The sequence below is a fragment of the Euprymna scolopes genome, chromosome 16 (assembly GCF_053919585.1).
Source record: "Euprymna scolopes isolate OS-2025 chromosome 16, ASM5391958v1, whole genome shotgun sequence".
Taxonomy (NCBI): Eukaryota; Metazoa; Mollusca; class Cephalopoda; order Sepiida; family Sepiolidae; genus Euprymna; species Euprymna scolopes.
The window spans coordinates 53864327-53885019 of NC_136497.1; the positions used below are offsets into that span (position 1 = coordinate 53864327).

Below are 20693 nucleotides of genomic sequence, written 5' to 3' on the forward strand. Positions count from 1 at the left end.
CCCTCGCAAATAAAATTTCTTCACTCTGTTCTTAACCGTAAAAAGAGAGCATTTTTTTTTTAACAAAATTACATTGCTGTTGGATTTGAGGAGCCATTACAAATCTGTTTCTGAGGATGTGGATCTTGATAGCATTGTCTTCTCTGTAAGAAGTAACTCTATAACAACCAGATTTAGAGGCATCACGAACACTGCCGCTGTTTTGGTGCTTTTGCACAGTCATTCGTACCGTTTTCTCATCATATTTCAATCTGCGACCGATGTCTTGATTGGATAAACCAGAAAGGTGGAGATTAATGAGATCCTGACGATCACTAAAACAGACTCGAGGTATATGGACTAAATGTTACGTTGTATGATCTAGGAATAACAACAAATACGATTAGAGGTGCTAAAAAGAGGTGCTATTATTAGAACCAATCTAACATAAAAAATGGCATTACGATGAGAGCTTCTAAAAGCTGAATATTTTAAGCTGGTTTTAAGCTAGTATTTGTTGCCGTGGAGTTTCTTTTTGCCTGCTCGATTTGAAGCTAATTTTTTAAATTAATGTAAACACTAGGATACTTCAATTAAAAGTCAAATATGAACAGGCAAAATTATAGAGAAATAAAAGGTGAATCAAATGAGGTATAGGTTGTTTAAACAGTTACATTCAGTTTAGCTTAATTTTGCGGTTTTTGAAAAAATTACAAGTGCGGACTTTTTTTGGCGGCGCTGTATATTCTTCACGGTGTTGATTAGGAGTGGTAGGAGGACTTGATATTTAGAGGAAAAAATAAGAACTGCATCCTGTAAATATGGTTGCAATTGTGATGATTTTGCTCCCAGGATGAAATGTGGGTTTTATTATAATGACTGAACGTGTTTAAAATGTCGTTTTAAAGTTACATAATATAGTGGCTAATAGTCTAAACATAATAAATTTGTATGTGGCATCTGTTGTTGCAGAAATTCCCCTCTATACTATGGAGCTTAAAATCCACAATTCTTTAACTTCCACATATATGATCATATTTAAACTGTTTACTTAAAAATACTTGCATAAAATACAATTAGGTTAGATGATTTTATTTTTTAAACCTAACATATTGGCATCATGAAATAACAGAAGCGACTTTGCGATTCATTCCGAGACTACTTTATTAAAAAAAAACGCTTTTTATTACTGCCGAAAGAAAACCCGGAAGAGATTCGCTCAAGAGATTTTCCTGCTCTTAATAACAAATAAATACATTACTTCTGGTTTCCATTTATTATTAAAACCAGTCTAACATAAAAAAATGGCATTGAGTCTAAACAATCTTCTTTTTAAATAATTTGTATTATTTGAATCTTTTGGACTATTATCTTCATCTTGAGTGTCATTTCCACAACATTTCGACCGATGTAATCGACCTTCTTCAGGTGTATTTTGTCGAATTCCGGAATCTTTCTGTAGAACTTGGGAAGTTGCACGGAATTTCAAACGGAACCCTTTGTTTAATTCAGGGGGTAGCATGCTCTTGTTCCGTCAGCCATGACTTGGTAGAAATCCTAAGTAATTCGCAATTGTATTTTTGAGTGTCGCCTGCACTGAGGATTGATCTTTCAACTTCTAGAAGAGTGTAACTTTACAACTGAATTTTACCAAGCACCTACGCAAGGACACATGGCTTAGTGGATATACTAATAAAAGGTTCCATTCCAAATTCCATGCAGATTCCCAATTTAAGCAGAAAGAAGAAAGATTCCTAAGTTCGACAAGATATACCCGGAGAAGGTCGACTGAACGTTTTGAAAATGACACTCAAGATGAGAACAGTAGTCCTGTGATATTACATACGTTTACACACTCGCTGTTTCAGATTTCAAGAAATGATCTTTATTTCTCATTTCACTGCCATGCGTGAATTCTCGTTACGAATGTGATGTCACCCACGTTTTTAAGGTGATCTTGATCCTCTTGAGCATGATCCTCGGTCTCTTCACACGTTCTTCTTTTTACAGTCTTTTTTTTTTCCTTGCCATAACACCACTTCGCACACGGCTTGGTCATTTGCATACGGCTGCCATACACACGTCTGCGCTCTGGCACAGCCTGAATAATCTAAATAACATGAGTTTTTTTAATTGACGTTCAGTGAGGTTGAAATTACCTTCAATTAGTTTATAAACAAAAACTACAAATAACACATTTCTTCATCTGAGTAAAGCTGCTTAATAAGTTTTTGTTTAAAATTTGGAATGCTATAGATAAAGAGTTTTATGTAATTAAAAACTATATGGCAATATAGAATTATTACAAGGATAAAAGCAAAGTAACATGGACGACCATAGTTGAGGGCGACCAGAAGGCTGTCAATTCTCTCCTTATATTCTTCGTCATTCAATTGACAATCTACCGATCTCATTAACCTTTATCCTCAAGTGGCATCTAGACTAAATAAGTGGTCACTCATTAGAAAAACGTGTTTACAGAGGAAGTAATTAACTTTTTTTTCTTCTGTTCTACTTGTGTTTTGCAGTATGGCGGGGCAGAACAGGGTCGAAATCCCGGGTATGACAACTTCGGTTACCAAGCAGAGTTGGCCAATCGTTTACACCGAGACTGGCCAAATGGACAGAAACAGATTTACGTCACACCAGAGAATATGTACGATTCGTGGAGTAACATGCCGAGAGAAAGCGAAGAAAGCACGAGTATCAGTTGCAAACGATGCTTCATCATTGTTGGCATTATTCTCCTCATTAGCGGGATCATTGCTGGTATCGTCCTGGCCATCTACTTCAGCCAACGTAAGTATTTTAAATAAGCATCTATTTTATTTTTGGAAGAATATAAACATATTTTTTCTTTTAAATCAAAGAATTCCATTTTTCGTATTCCATGTTAAAATCATGATTTCGTGATTGTTTGAAATCAGTTCTACATATGTCAATATATGCATCCTCCATTTCCAGAATCACATGAAAAGATGCATTTCAAATAACCGTCGTTCATGAGATTGGTGTTGTGTATATTTCTCGATAAGATTGTTTTTTGCTCCTCAAAACTGGATTGTATCTATCAACGAGCTTATAAACGCCTCGCTTTTAAAAGTTTTGATGTAAAATATGAATCAAACTCATGTTTAATCTCCGCTCATGACGGTAACCTAAGACCATCACATTTAGTTCATGGTTTTGTAATCCTTGAAATAAGTCTAATCCGAAGAAGCTAGGTCACGTGAATGTACAGAATGGCAAGATTTCCCAACCAAATTATCTTAGGAGATTTTTTGTCAATAGTGTTGTGTGAAGACAAGCATTATCGTGATGGAAGCTGACTCCCTTTCTGTTACTAAAGCTGGTCAGTTTAACATGGGCGACAATATTGCAGAAAGATATGGTTTATACTTTAATAATCTGAAAGAAAATGAAATTAATCATGATGATATGTATAAGTAATACCAATATGCATAAAATAAATTAAACGGTTCTAACGGCTCCTTCAACAAACAGTCAAAAATATTTGCTCTCACCTGAGATTAGCAATAAGTGCAAAAAAATAAAATATCTGAAACAATAAATGAAAGATGTACAGAAAAATAACTAGAAAAGTTTTTGGAAGAAAATTATCAAATATATTGCCTTCAATTCTGTTTTCCTTTATTCATCTCTTTTTTTCACCGTTCTGGCTTATTCTGCATTGCATGCAGCCTTGTATATGTACTACCTATATACTTATATATATACTACCTATATACTTAAAAAATGTTTTTGATATGCTGATGTTTTCTTGTCTTCAAATTCTATCATAATCTTCTATTGGTTCATATCTTGTACGTTTTAAAAATAATCCAAGCAATTGTTTATTTAGATTATTCGAACTAATGTTCTCATCTTCAGTATTATTCTCAAAACGTTTCGGTCGATGTAACATTCGACCTTCTTCAGGTGTAGCTTGTCAGACTTAGGAAGATTTTTCTTGAACTCAAAAATCTGCCCTGAATTTCCAATGTAACTCTTTATTTAATCCATGGGGGAGCATGCTCTCATTCAGCCAGCCACGATCGGGTAGAACTTTTAAGTAACTTACAATGCATTCTTAGTATTGCCCGCATTGAGGATTGAACTTTAAACTTCCAGAAAAATGTTACTGACTGAGATAAGAATAGAAAAAGGTATTTTCCAAGGAGACGCACTATCTTCACTACTGTTTATCATAGCCATGATGCCACTCAACTCTCTGTACTTAGGACATGTGTTGAAGAGAAGTTTACAGACACAGATCCAGGAATAAAGCACCGCATGTACATGGGCGAGCTGAAGTTATTTGCTAAAAATAAAATTAAACTGCAAAAACTGATAAGCGCAACTAGAATATTAAGTCAGAATATTCAAATGGACAGGTCTGCACTAGAAATGAAAAGGAGAAAACTAGAGAGAATGGGACTATTCAACCAAGAAGAGACCAGGGCGCTACAAATATGATGGTTCTGGAAGCATCAAAAGAAAAATTAGAAAAGAATATCAGAAGAATGCAAAAAAAAAACCCCTCTTAGAAACATAGTATATATATATAGTAGAAATCTAGTTAAAGGAATAAACACCTGGGCAGTATCACTAATAAGATTTCTGGGACCATTTATAGACTAGACAAAAGTAGAACAGAAGATTAGGAAACTAATGACCATGCACAATGCACTACACTTGAAAGATGATACTGACTGATTCTATGTGAAAAAGAGTAAAGGGGGGAAGAGGACTGGTGGATTACATAAAAAGAATTGGAAAAGTACATAAAAAATAGATAACCCGGAACTACAGCAAAAGGCAGTAAACAGGAACAAGACAAAAAAGTCAAGAATAACAAACTGGGGAGAGAAACAGCTACATGAACGATTCATAAAAAAATGACAAGAGACGAGATTCACGGGAACACCTGGACGTAGCTAAGAAAAAGGCACATGAACAGAGATACGGAATCGCTAATGACAGCTGCATAGAACAACAGAATTAGAATTAACGACATTAAAGCGAAAATTATCAAACTAAAGTAAACAGTGAATGTAGACCTTATGAACAAACGGGCGAAAAGATAAATCACATAATAAGTGAATGCAGCAAGGCCAAAAGAAGAAGAATACAAAAACTGACATGACTGTATGGAGATAGCAGTACATTGGGAACTATGCAAACAACTAAAGTTTGAGCATGCAAACAAATGCTACGCACAAAAACCAGCAGCAGTACAAAAAAAGGAAAACAAAAAGCACAAAATACTCTGGGATATTGAGGTACAAATAGATAAATTCATCCAAGCAAGGAAACTGGGCGTCATAATAGTCAACAAGAAGGATAAGACTGCCAAATTACAAGATGATGATAAAAACACATTTATCTTTTTGTTGTAAGGAATGACGACACGAGACAACAATTACAAACATAGTTGGTTCCTTTATTCTTCAATCGACCGATCGGTGATGTCAGGAATTCAAACTTTGATTTACGTGGTCTATTTTCCTCCCTTCGCTTCTAAGAGGCTCTCCTCTCCAACTGACTCTCTCTCTCTCATCAACTCTAACTCATCAACTGACTTCTAACTTCGAACCCTTAGATTCCTATATTGAGAAATCTCCTTCGTTTATGGCGTCAGATGTGTTGTTTTCAAACGTAACTAATTTTCACGTGGCTTTACATATGTTTGTCCAAACACACTTTTGACAAACAAAAGAATTCTAATTCTAACTTATTTTTAAACAATATATTTTAACTCGCATTGTGCATTCATTTAACTAATATATTTAATATCCAGATTTCTAAAAGAATGGACAATCGACTCTTTTTCCGACATAAACAATATTTAACTATTTCTAATAGAATCAACAATGGACTTAATTTCTAACATTCCATTTTCCATTATTATCTTTAACACTTGCCTACAGGGTTCGATTGTAACCTTATCCTAATATCATTTTCACTTATCTTGTATGCCTTCTTACTTACATGAGAAGAGACAGCCCTTCCCTGTCGCATATTATTTCTGTATAATAACATGTTTTTTAACAAGTAAAAATTGTTTTGGTGCAAAAACATTTTAAGTAGTTGCTGCCAGCGATTAAATCTTTGCACTAAGTTTGTTGCATAGTGGTACATATTGGGGAGAACAGATGACAATGATAATGAGGGAGACATTTATATCTGTCTGGGATGATTCTTGTTAACACATATAGAGGAGGGGAGATACATTATTGATGATGGAGGAGACACATTACTTGGAAGGGTTGTACAAAGTTCGTTATAAGATGATGATAAAACACATTTACCTTTTCTGGTTATGAGGAATGACGACACGAGACAACAGTTACAAACAAAGTTGGTTTCTTTATTATTCTATCGACCGATCGGTGATGTAAGGAATTCAAACTTTGATTTACATAGTCTATTTTCCTCCCTTCGCTTCTAAGGGACTCTCCTGTCCAACTGACTATCACCTTATGTGATCTGCTCTGAATATCTGATCCTCATCCACTAACTAACTTCGAACCCTCAGATTCCCATGTTGAGAAATCTCCTTTGTTTATGACGTCAGAAGTGTGTTTACCAACGTGACTATATCACGTTTTCTACACATGTCTGTTCAACACACTTTTGGCAAAACAAAGAATCCTCAATTCTAATTTTTAACCTATTTTAAAGCAATATATTTTAACTCGCATTGTGCATTCATTTAACTGACATATTTAATATCCAGATTTCTAAAAGAATGAACAATCGACTCTTTTTCCGACATAAACAATATTTAACTATTTCTAATAGAATCAACAATGGACTTAATTTCTAACATTCCATTTTCCATTATTTTTAATACTTGCCTACAGGGTTCGATTCAAGCCTTATCCTAATATCATTTTCACTTATCTTGTATGCCTTCTTACTTACATGAGATGGGGACAGCTCTTTCATGTAAAATTTTCCGTCTCAGAGCACCACAACATCATAAGATAAAGGAAAAGGAAAAATGAAGCAAATACATGGAACTTGTCAAAGAACTGAAAGAAATATGGAATATGAAGAAAATCAATATAATGCCAATAATCGCAGGAGGACTATGAACAGTTCTGAAAAAAAAATAGAAAAAAGATAAGGAGAAATTAGAATTCAAAGGGCAATTGAGATTATACAACAGACGTCAATGATGAAAACAGCTGAAATCTTAAGGAAAATCCACGAATGGGGAAACCAATCCAACCCATATAAACTATGAATACTAACCAGCCACGGTGAAGTGACATTAGAAATAAAACAAAAAGCGGAATGGGACACTAAATGAACTCGAGGGAATTGAAACTGTCAAAAAATCTTATAAGCTGTTCGCACCCCCCCCCATTAAACAAACAAAAAAGCATCAGCAGTAGTTGATACTGCGCAAAATAATTTTAAAAAATCAAGGAGGATGACAAGACTGAAGAATGAGAGCATTAACCAGAACTCCCCTGGGAGAGTATGAAGAGTACTGGGACCTTGGGGAGGCTAATTACTAACAAAGTCCCAAGGAAGATCAATGGTTGTTGTTAGCAAGAAATCAATGGTAAGTGGCTGTTGCTATAATGCAAAGTAATTTACAATGGATATTGAAAATACTTGAAATCTGGAGAAAACTTGTTAATATTCAGACTCCAGGGAAAACTGTCACATTATGCGTGCATATGAATATGTTCCATAACGACTTACATGTTGAATAGTAAGGTTTATATTTTATCTGTATATTCATGTACGTGTAAATGCGTGTATGTATATAGGTCGTATCATTTAGTTGATTGTCTAGTGTGTATATTTTAACATTCATGCAGCAGTTGTAACAGGAAACGATTGACGTGGACGTATCGCAACAGTTGTAGACCAACAGTTCTTTTAACAAGTGTAAATGAACACAAAACATATATGGAAATATACGAAATTAATTTTCATGATACCGGCCGGCGTCTTCAGAGATTACAACGTCTTCATATCTTGGCTGCCTGAGAAAACGCCACTCCTTGCGTCATGGAGAGACCAACTCCCCTTGAGTCGTCCGTTCTCTCTGCTGTTCAGCTAATGACTGGCTCGAATCTTCCCAAATCTACATCTCATTACGTGTCTCAGACCAATAGCTAATGTAACCTCAATCTAGTTATTTGTTTATGCAAACCAAAAATCATGTTTACGTCTATTTTCTATTTTCACATTCTTTTGTAACAATATTATTATTTCAGCTGTCAATCACTTTTTCCTAATCTAATTGTTTATTTTTCTAATCATAATAATCGATCCAGTGACCAGCCGTCGCTAGAATCAATTAATAATAATAATAATAATAATAATAATAATAATAATAATAATAAATGCTATCGAAGGAGGTGGAGAGAGCTGGACGTCTGGGGAGACTTGTTGTCACTCAGCTTCCAGAGAACACCACAGGTTTCCAATCAAATCGTTTGTTGACTTGTGTGAAATCTCCATGTGAGCCAATAAAATTAATGTTTTGACCATTAGCCCTGCCTGCCATAGTTAACACAGATACTATGCTATTATCACAGTCAAAGGGTCACAACATTACAACACCACTGATTATTATCAATGAGTAATCAGAAGATTGCCTCTTAGAAATAATTATTACTTAGCACTTACATTCATCTTACCACGGGTCACTGCGGATGATGAGAACAATAGTCCTAAGAATCCAAAACATGCAAAAACAAATTAATAATCCTCATCTTAAAAATTCATAAATTTTCTTTTCTTTTTCTTTCGCACAGGGGATGCATACGTACCAGAGGTTACCGTTCCAAGTAAGTACACACGTTTTAATTGAAATTGATTGACATTTTAGTTTACATATTTAGTTATTTATGAATTTACACTTTTATTCAGTTTAAACAAGGCACATCGTCACTGAAGCGTGGAGCTATTGTGATAGGAGTATCTTTTATGGGAGGGTGGAGTTCTTCGTGAGAAATGAGGCAGTATTTACATTTGTAAAGTTTCTACAATCGAGAAAACAGGATTCTCGGAAGGAGTTCCTAATCCAACTGGTCCAAAGAAAGAAGCTATCAGATTATAATCTCTTTCAGTACCTAGGTACTTTTACAGTGACGGGTGCGTTTTTTTTGTGAGCCTGTCTCTGCTTTACCGTTATTATCACGACTAGTGCTTGTCTGAGCTTCATTGATTTCCCCCCTCTGCCAAACTTTCACAAAAAGCCCTCGTCAAACTACGACCACTGTCATCATGTTCCCCTACTCTCTATCAGTGCCCAAATCTAGATATAAATTCCATAAACATAACTTCTTTCCTCTGTTTCGCTGACCTGTTTCCTAGTTGACTGCAACATGGGCGTTTTCAAGTCCAATGTGAAAAGTTCTTGTTATCCCAACCCCTTAAATAGTTCATTTCTGCCCAATTCTCACCAAAAACTATTACTGAGCTATTGTCAAAGATGCACCTAACATCTATTAACCCTTATCCTGGGCCTTGATAAGTGTTGACTTATCTGAAAAAAGAAAGATCGATGCAACATGGGTTGAAGAGTGACAGACAGTTCAGAACATAAGACATTATTTTGCTTGTGCTGTTAGAGAATGGATATATATATATATAGAGAGAGAGAGAGAGAGAGAAAGAGAGAGAGAGAGAGAGAGAGAGAGAGAGAGAGAGAGAGAGGAAGAGGTGAGTTATAGTGTAGACACGTTGACCGGAAGTAAAGATCAATGATACGACAACGCAACAAACTCTCATTTGGCGCCGTTGACCAGTTCGCATCGACGATGTGATACCGAACCTGGGGTGAAAACAACACACGCTCATTTGGTGCCGTGACCAATGAGCGTTTGTTGTTTTCACCCCAGGTTCGGTATCACATCGTCGATGCGAACTGGTCAACGGCGCCAAATGAGAGTTTGTTGCGTTGTCGTATCATAAAGGATATGAGTGTTTGATTGTATTGTCTCTATAATGAAGGGTTGAGTGTTTGTTGCGTCATCTCTAATAATGGATTAGAAGAGATGACGTGTTATATTATATATTTATGTTGTATCATAAAGGGAATCGTGTGTGAGTGACATGTATTTTCAGAACCTACCTCTGCTTCTTCGATGTTGGACCATCTGGAATTTCTCGTCCTAGGAGGGAGACTTGATTCCTATGTTTGGGGACGAAGAATTATTTCACTCCAAGACAAGAAATTGGTTCTATAGTTTTTTATTCACCTTCCAAATGTTTTACAGAAGGTGGAAGTGAAATCGGCCTGTATGGAGTCTTCTTCTACACACGTCAGCGTTCGTCTCCCCCCGAAGGGGAGGAGAGAACGGCAAAGCCGTCTGCTTTCGTCCAAGTCCTAACCAAATCTCATCGATTCAGCTAACCTGATCACATGACTCCACGCAATCAAATCAGTTGATATTTACTTCCGGTCAACGTGTCTACACTATAATTCCACTCCTCTCTCTCTCTCTCTCTCTCTCTCCTCTCTCTCTCTCTCTCTCTCTATCCATTCTCTAACAGTACTACAAATAGTTGGTTATTGCCAGCTAAGTATATTTTTTAATAACTGAAACGCTTGTGCCTCTTATTTATTTAAATTTATAGCAGTTTAATTATTTTAAGTATTCCTTGTTTTCTTGCTATAAAAATAATTGGCAGCTAAATATTCATATAATCAATAAACCGATTTTTTTTTTAATCTATTTATTTAAAATTATACTGTCTTTAGGCAAAATAATTTGATTTGGGAACAATTCATGTTAAAATGGGTGAAATCATTTTTTTTTTTAGATTTTGAAACGCTCTAGTTGATTTTGTTGTAAACATTCATTTATATTTTCAGATTTTATACAAAATGATTCACATACAGGCAAATTTATGCATTTCTTTGATATATGGGGTCTTTTTATCTGTCTTACCCTCAAATATATGTGTACATGTTTTATATCGATGTGAATTACTCACTCCCATTCCCGAAAGTATTTTTGTGGAATTAATGAAATTCGACACTACGTCGGTCGAATTTAATTTTAACAATATCTATCATATACAGACAGATTGATGGTGTATCTATGGATTTTCCATTGAGTCCGGCATTGGCTTATATCTTTATAAGTTTTCGTGAAAAGGGGTTGCTATCTGGTTTTAATAAATCAGAGGTTTACTTTCGTTCTGTTGTAATTCGCACACTTTTTGTCATCTAGACACCATTTACATTAAGTATTTGCGATCTTCTCTTTGTAAACAAACAAAAAAAAATCTTTTGATGTTTTAAAATAAATATTGTCTTTATATGGAGATAATAATTCATATGGGAATAATAAATTTGTACCATACACACACACACATCTATATATATATAAATGTAACTGTTGGTTCGTTCGGTATTAATTGTCTAAAAAACCACTGGACGGATGGCTTCCACGTTTTGGTATAATATTTTTACTATATCCATGTGTGTTTTTATATATTTCTTTTTAATTATAACATTATACTTAATTTTTCTATGATAAATAGGTGTTTTTCTTTGTACCGAGAGGCCATTTTTTTATTTAGGGACAATTATTTATTACCGCTTCCTGTCACGTGACAGTGTTACAATTTAGCGGTTTTCCTGCTATATCTGGAGATTTCGTTTGCAATCTAGCGGGAATTCTAGAAAATCTGGAGATATTTGGCACCCACACACCCGCACTAGATTATTAAAAAATAAAGAAAACCCGAAAAGCGATTGAAAATACTTTAAAACATAAAATAAACTCATTCATGTAAGTAAAAAAAGTAGCATTTATTGCCTTTGGTAACAATTATTTATTGATTATTTGTTTTGTTTTTCACCTTTTTTTCGACTAACCATTCTTAAATCTCACTATAAAATCGATTTTTCCAAGTACATTTTAGGTGGGGGGGCATTCCAACCTCCGAAGGGGTTTGTATTACTGTACACATAGATTCGAAAATGTTGTCAAAAAACAAATATATAACAAATAAATGTTATCAAAGGCAAGATAAGTTACTTTTCTGCCAAACTGGATATATTTTTCGTGTTTTTATTCAATGTAACATATTTATTCAGCTCGAAAAACATACAGTGTTTACCGATGTATTTAAAAATTCAAGATGGCGTCTCATACCCTCTTTAACATCGTAAGTTTGGAAAAAGGTGTTATAAATAAAAAACTATACAAAATACTATTAAAAACCCGCCGAATATATGCCAACCTATGTCACAGTAACATGTATTGAGCGAGTTTTTAACAGTATTTAATCCGGTTTTTTATTTATAACATCTTTTCCCAAACTTACCGTGTTAAAGAGAGAATCAGACTCCATCTTGAATGTTCCAATACATCGGTAAACACTGTATGGTTTTCGAGCTGAATAAACATGTTACATTGAATAAAAACACGAAAAATATATCCAGTTAGGTAGAAAAGTAACTTATCTTGCCTTTGATAACATTTATTTGTTATATATTTGTTTTTTGACAACTTTTTCGAATCTGTGTACAGTAATGCAAACCCCGATAAGTTAAAAATCTAGCGATTTTCTGGACATTTCTTTCTCCTGATCTCGCGGTTTTTTTAAAATCTCAGTTGACAACATTGCATCACTAAAAAAAACACCACAGGCTTAATGTAAACAGAATGTGTTTACAATATCGGTAAATTTTCAATGGGTTTAATTACATGATTATTGATAATGTAACCATGTGATTGAACTTAAATTTAAATTAACCACACGTGGTCGCAAAATGAATGCCGATGCTCAAAAGGTATACACATTTTGACTCCTCCCTTTACTTAAAAATTCACCAAAAATCAGGAAATTAATTAATTTTATGAAAATTGCAGTATTTTTCAAATAATGATCGCAGAATATAATGAACTAATTATTTTATATAATGAACTAATTATTCTTACTCTTAGTGAAAATGTTTTATTTTGTTTAAACAAAAAATACCTTTACTAAAGTTATGGTTTTCAGTAGTAAATAAAAAACGCAAGAATTTATTTTTGCTTTTTTTTAAAGCATCGTAATTTGTAACAATAAAAAATAATTTTTACAGTAACATTACGAAAAAAGCCCCTAAAGTCCGTATTAATGTATTCGATATAACTCGAAGAAAAATGAATTCTAGGTACTATTCAGGAAATTAAAGATTCAATTAGATTCCTATTTCAGTCACCTAAATTATTTAGGGTGAAATGAGTTTAGGAATTTATAGCCAAACCTAAATATTTTTTTTTTTGGTAAATATCTAGATACGCTACTACAGAACACCGACCACTCTAATTTGTTTGGGGGGGGGGATGATGTTGGGGCGCGCGCGCGCCCCAACATCACATCCGCCCCCCCCGCTCGCGCCCCCAATGTACAAAGTAAAATCTTCAGAAAATGTTAAATGGTGTTCTAATTGGTAAATGTCGGTGCGTTACTTACGGAAAATTTGAAAATTCGATGTTCCAGGTAAAAAAAAAAAAAAAAGAAAAACAGATAAATTACCCCCCTACTCCAACTTGGTGTGCTTTCCTTTTCTTATTTTATTTCTTTTTCAGCTAATTTTAAATTTTCCGCCCAAAAAGCGCTATAATGTATTTTTGAAAATTAGAAAATTCTATGTCCTGGGAAAAAAATCCCCTCCCCCCAACGTAGTTTGCTTGGTGAAGCCGTCGTTTATGCTACAGCGTTCATACGCGTAGCATAAACGGAAGCTGCAAAATGGTGGAAAGAAGTTCGTGGGTTCAGGGGTAAATACCATGCAAACGGTAAATTTGCCCCAAGTTTGACTATCAGATTCGTTGTCAGCGACCTCAATTACCTATAAAAAAACAAATTAGAGTGGTCGGTGTTCTATAGTAGCGTATCTGGATATTTACCTTTTTTTTCTTGCTTAAAAAAATAGCATTAATACAGTAAGTTAGGTAAACTGACTTTTTCGTTTAAAAATGGAATTATTTATTAACTTTAAAAAAAAAATTTTTTTTTTAATAAATATTTTGTGTTTTATATACGTAAAGTACAATTGTTGAATGTTACTGTTTTGATTATATTCGTTTGGGGGGCACAATTAAAAAATTAAGAAAGATTAAAATGAAGCGAAATTTAAGTTTCCGTTCCATTTTTACAACAACTGTAAAACTGTGCATACTCAGCAAGTTTTATCGTAATTTATAAGCATATTGAAACACTAAATCATCATTTTATTTATTTTTTTGCATAATTAATGATGGAAGTATTTTTCTGTTTATTTTCTTAACATCTGTTTAAAAAAATAAATAATTTGTACATTTTCTTGAAAAAAAGAATCAAACTTTTCTCTACTTTCACATGTGTTCCATTTTAACAAACTGAGCCACAGCAACGCGTGGCCGGGTACAGCTAGTATATATATATATATATATATATATATATATATATATATATATATATATATATATATATATATATATATACGTTTTATATTTGATAGAGGGAATTAGGCTTGGAGTCCAAAGAGCAAAGTTTATTTTTATGTATTAGTAAATGCATTAATACTTTTAAAAGAAAACAGTACCCATTGTGTTGTAAAGTTATCCTAGAGCTATATATATATATATATATATATATATATATATATATTGAGTAAAATGATTCATAATTGTGAATTAAAATCAGTTTCATAAATTGATCTTGTTTGTTTTTCCTGATGAAACTGATTTTAATTCACAATTATTAATCATTTTACTCTCTCTCCTCTCTCTCTCTCTCTCTCTCTCTCTCTCTCTCTCTCTCTCTCTCTCTCTCTCTCTATATATATATATATATATATATATTGTAGAAATATATTTTCTTATAATATATACCAATCCTTATTTAAGAAGCTCAATGTAATTACAGAGCAATATAGAGAATAAATTACAAAAAACTATATTCCAAAATATATGATGTTGACAATCTTATAATTTATTCTTTTGATTCAGTTGACTTATACAATTCTTGACAGTATCTGTTTCGTAGCGCAAAATCAATCACTTAATTATTATATCAATCAGTGAATCTATTATGCCCTTAACTCATCAGAAGAAATAGCAACAATCAATCCGTCAAAAGGAAATGAAGTGTGATTTGACATGATTAAAATCCGAAAATTGGAAGAGAAGCTTCATACACCTTTAATATGTTTATATTACGCCATTTTGATAGATAAATTGAAACAAAAAGTCGTAATGAAAATTATTCACTATCAGATGATTGGAATAATGCGTAGTTATTTTATCGTTGAACATTTTATAAATAACCGTTCTTGCACATCTAGTTGTAGTGTGAACTTATTGCCTATTCTCAGTAAGTCGCACTCTCTCTCTCTATCATCGCAAGATTGTAGAAACCATTTACATAAAGTATTCGCGAAATAATTTCTTTTTTTGGCTTAATGTGGTTTCTGTGTAATTGTTTATTCCATTTCCCTGGTTATAACCTCTATATCATCATAATTTTGTAACTCGTAATTTTACCTCGATTTAACTTGCTGAGGGATATTTGAAACTGTTAAGTGAGCCCTTTCAGCCTCTTAATTTTTTAAGATCCATGTTTTAGAATGAATATGGTCTTTATATAGCTATAAAATTTTCGGTATCACACGCACACGCACACACGCACCGCACACACACATATATATGAAAACGGGTGATATTTTATTTGATATGTACATTGATGAGATTAGTGTTTTTGTGCGTATTTAAGAATTAAAAAAAAAAAAGTTTTATGCGACCATGTTAATCACTTTCGTTTTCTGTTATAGTGATATCAAATCTATAATTTATAGTTTGATATGTGAATCTAAAGTATATAATATCGGGAATCTATTATTCATCACGCCCTGCAGAGAAACATTCTTCCTTTTTGGGTTCATATTGCAGTTAAGCTAGACGTGACACCCACTCATTTATAAGCCGATTATTTTCTAACGGTTCGCATTAGCACATCATATGTACAAGCGATTACGTAACAATAGACATATATTCGGATTAGTTATACAATCACGGAATTATTTATGATTTTAAATCATATCTAACCCATTGTAATCAGCAATTAAAAGAGCTGCCTCGTTATGGCGATGATGAAGGTGAATTATAAATCAAACGTTTTTTTTTATATCAGCAAAAGAGAAAAATCAGTTGAAATGAAAAATCTCATTGTTAGTAATTTTTGACGATATCCCGAAATAAACAAAAAATTACATTCCTTACCATCAAATTTGCATATGTTTGACAATTAAAGACTTTTTGGTTTAATAAAATTTAATCTTGGGATTTAATGTCTGGTCGTCACTCATAAATAAATAAAAATTAATACAAATACATTTTGTGCAGAATGTAGAGTCCGGTTATGGTTAAAAAAAAAAAAGAATGAAAAAGAAAAAGAAAACAATATTTATTGCGTCTAATTATTTGCTGGCGAGTCTCGTAAAGTAACGAGATTTCTTGTTACCTCATATGCAAATGAGATGCTATCGACTTGAATCAGTTGGAGTCGTGAGCTTGAACAGTAGTGTAACAAATGTAACCACGGAAATTGTTAGTTAAAAGTACAGAATTGTTAACAATTCATTTTTGAAAGTGCGGCATTATTAACGGTTGATTATTTAACCAAAAATCTGATTATCTCTAGGTATGACAATAATAAAGGCGAAAATTTTGACCCCATAACAAATAATAACAGTACAAATTTGTAAAATAAAATTGATTTATTGTAATTTTTGCAGTATTCTCAAGAAAAAAGATTCTAAAAAAATCTTCGTAAAACTGGTGAATTTTCAAAAATACCCCCAAAACCTATAAACAGGAAAATTGGAACTACATGTTATTTCTACATATTTTGACGTAAACAATGAAAACAGCGTGATATTTACAATTCTCTACAAAATCAAATAATTGATCAATTTCGTTAATTTTTTACAGACGTATTAGAAAATAGCTCAACTATATATAAACTGAAATAAAATAATATATAAAAAAATTCTCATCCCCTCCTCCAACGCAATCTTATAAGATTTTTGGGGAGGGGGTTCACATCCTTGTTTTATTACATATAAAAATATAGTGGACTGATGAAATAAAATATATTAAAATAAAATAAAATACGCATCTAGTGCGCTTGAAAGCCACATCACAACGTAATATTAGGAAAATAAACAAATATTTTACTTGTTTGAAATTTACAACATAAATATATTTCGGAGCTATACTCCATCCTCAGTATGTTGTTTTCTTTCTTTTTCTTTTTCTTCTTTCTTGTCATGTTGTAAAGTTGGAGAAAGAAAAGTTCCAATGTCAAAGGTTTATTTTCGTATTAGTAAATATGCATAATGCAAACGTGTGTTTAAGTAAGTAAAGTTTGGTTAGCAGTCACAAGGTTTAGAGATGTGTAGATCAATATTTTCATAGTGTGAATATGCGTGGGTAAGTAATATGTGTATGTGAGTATTTAGCATTGTGTTTGAGTGTGCGTTGGTTTACCCTGTTTTTGTAGGCGCGTGTGAGTGAGTAATAATTCGTTTCTGTTCGCTTAACTCATATTAATGTGTACGTAAGAGATGAGAGGAGTTGGTAAACTGCTTCTGTGGTACCAGTATTCAAGAATTCTGATGAAAGAACTGACCCATCAAATTATCGCCTCATTAGCCTCCTCCCACTTTTCGCCAAAATATTTGAGACCATAATTAACCATGCTCTAGTCCATAACCTTACAGATGCTAAACTTCTGACTGATAAACAATATGGATTTAGTCAAGCCCGTTCCACAGCGGACATCCTCACTGTAATCTCTGAACGTATATACCATTCACTGGACAAAGCGGGGGAGGGCAGAGCGGTAGCTCTAGATATATCTTAGGCTTTTGACAGGGTATGGCATGTGGGTCTCCTCAGGAAAATTAAATCATACGGTATCACTGGTAGAATACTTAACATAATTAAATCCTTCTTAGATAAGAGAAAAATCCAGGTTGTCATCGACGGTCGTACATCTAAACAGTGTGATATAATTGCAGGAGTGCCTCAGGGGTCTATCCTTGGGCCTCTATTGTTCCTAATATTTATTAATGACCTCCCCGACAAAACTGCCTCTGAGATGGGTATATATGCTGATGACACCACACTCTATAACAGGCATGACAGGAAAACAAATGAACACATAACTAAAGAAATGACAAAAACACTAGAGGATGACCTCCAATCTGTAGTGGAATGGGGACATAAATGGATGGTCACATTCAATGCTGCCAAGACTAAACTGGTTTCCTTCAATAATTACAAGAAACCTTCTTTGCCACCAATAGCAATTGCCAGTGACTCCCTGTCTGAGAGTACATCTTTCAAACTGCTTGACCTAACGTTCACAGGAAACATGAGTTGGAACAATTATATTGAAAACATTGCCAGGGCCGCTGCGAAGAAGGTAGGCTCTCTCTACCGTGCTAGAAAACTACTGACACCTGAAAGTATCCTGTACCTCTATAAGGCCACCATTCGCCCATGTATGGAGTATTGTTGTCACATTTGTGTTGGTGCATCTGCTGCTAATCTCTCGCTCCTAGACAAGGTTCAAAAGAGAGTCGCAAATCTGATAGGCCCTGAACTGGCATCTAAGCTTCAGCCTCTGTTCCATCGACGAAACGTTGCATCCCTCTGCCTGTTCTACAAGTATTTTAATGGTGAATGCTCTAACGAACTGCAGACACTTGTGCCCCCACCACGTAGACACCCTCGACAAACCCGACAGGCAGCTAAATGCCACCCCACACAGTAGAGATCCCTAGATGTAAAAGATCTTTCTACTCCAGTAGTTTCTTCCCCAGAAGCGCTAGACTCTGGAATTCTATTCCAGGTCCCTGCTTCCCTAACTGTACTGACATGCAGAAGTTCAAGTGCAACGTGAACCGACATCTTGCCCCAGAAGTAGCTGCCCCTGATAGTAGCTCTCTACACCAAAGTGGCAATTTGCCTTGTTTGGGGTGAAAATGTAATTAAAAAAAATGTGAGTTGTTCAGGTATTTTCCCAGTACTCTTGCATAATTTGACCAGAATTATCGTGAATTCCCGTCAAGCATGGATCGGGCGAGACTGGCAATCATTGGTGTCAACCGAGCGTTGTTCAAATCTTGAAAGGCTAACTCGGCTTTTTATTTTATTTAATTTTTTTTCTGTTATGTTTTTATTCATTTTTAAGGTGATACTAAGGGGAGGTAACTTTTTATTTTCTGATTAGTTACTTATTTATCATTTATTAATTTATTTATTTATTATTATTTTTTTTTTGTAATTCAATTTCTGGGAGTTTGATTAGGCAATGAGAAAGCGTTATTTAAATAGAAGCAGACGACATTCGAATTGGAAGAAAGCAACTACCCCCCCCCCCAAAAAAAAACAAATGTTTGCTTAAAAAAGATCGTGTGTAAAGGATGGTTTCTCTTGGAGATGTACAAATGGACAGTGCAGACAATGGATATCCTTGCGCACAGGATCGTTTTTTTTTGCGGGATCCAAGTTGGAGATTCCAACAATAGTAAAAATCATTTATTTGTGGGCGTTCGAAATGGCAAGCCTAAAAAATATTTCCTCTGCTCCATCTCCTCCCTCTTTGCCGTCGATAGCCTTTCAAAAGTCGACCAAAGTAAAAGATTCCTTAGGAAATATCCTCATCTCAAGAAAGTTCTTCTGCCGGTAATTAACAACCGAAAAAAAAAATCTCAATTTTTACAAATGTCTGTGAACCCTCCAATCCACCAAAAAAACTCGACTGAGCAAAAAATCTTGAAAATAATTTAAAAAAAAGAAAAAAAAGAACAAAACAAAAAACTTGTATTTGCACCTAACAATTATAGGGTTAAAAAATTTTTTTTCTTGACGCAAAAAAAACAAAAACAAAAACCTTTCTGTTGATAATAATAAAAAATTTTAAATACTAAAATGAAATAAACATATTTTCATTTTTCAAAGTATTTTTTTTTTCATTAGTCTGCGTCTGTTACGACGTTCGGCTGACACCGATGATTGCCGGTCTCGTTCGATCCATGCTAGATGGGAATTCACGAGTATTCGGGTCAAATTATGCAAAGTACCCTTTTTCTTTCCTCTTTATCATTTTTGAGTCTTGTTCAGGACTTGATAATTTTCTTTCTAATTTTTGGCCTTTATCTCTTCGCTTTATAGGAGATTCTAACTTCACACTGATTTACTATTTTTACGTATACTTGTTACATTTGAGATTTGAAACTATTTTGATCGGTTGGGAAATATTTTGAGTTTATACGTTTAATTTTGTTGACAGCCCTAATAGGAATTTCTAAGTTCATACTAATATACTACTTTCACATGCATGTTTTACTTTTTTGACTTTGAAACGATTTTCATTGGTTGGAAAATATTTTGAGTTCTCATGCTTGATTTTGGTGACAGATCTATTGGAAGTTTCTAAGTATACACTTACGTGGTACTTTTTGCGCTTTAGAATGGTTTTCATTGGTTAGAAAATATTTTGAGTTCACACATTCCTGTGAAAACCAACTTGATGAAGAGAGCAAATATGAACAAAGCAGAGAAAGAAAAATGGTAGCAATTAAAGCCAATCGCTTTTTAATATTCATGGACACCACTTGGCGATTCAGTCACCACCACATAATTAGTTGCAGTTTTGTTTTAGTGAAATAAGGTTGGACATACAGA

The 20693-nt window shown here is 33.9% G+C and overlaps 1 protein-coding gene across 5 annotated transcripts in view; it reads left to right on the forward strand.

The window, feature by feature from the left end:
• LOC145295964 (uncharacterized) overlaps window positions 1–20693 on the forward strand; it is a 498857-nt gene that overhangs the window by 215219 nt on the left and 262945 nt on the right. For all 5 annotated transcript variants that reach the window (XM_080141875.1, XM_080141872.1, XM_080141877.1 and 2 more), the window contains exons 2-3: window positions 2508–2778; window positions 8763–8795. In XM_080141875.1, coding sequence (XP_079998001.1) covers window positions 2508–2778; window positions 8763–8795 — 304 coding nt within the window. The remainder of the gene's footprint in view (window positions 1–2507; window positions 2779–8762; window positions 8796–20693) is intronic.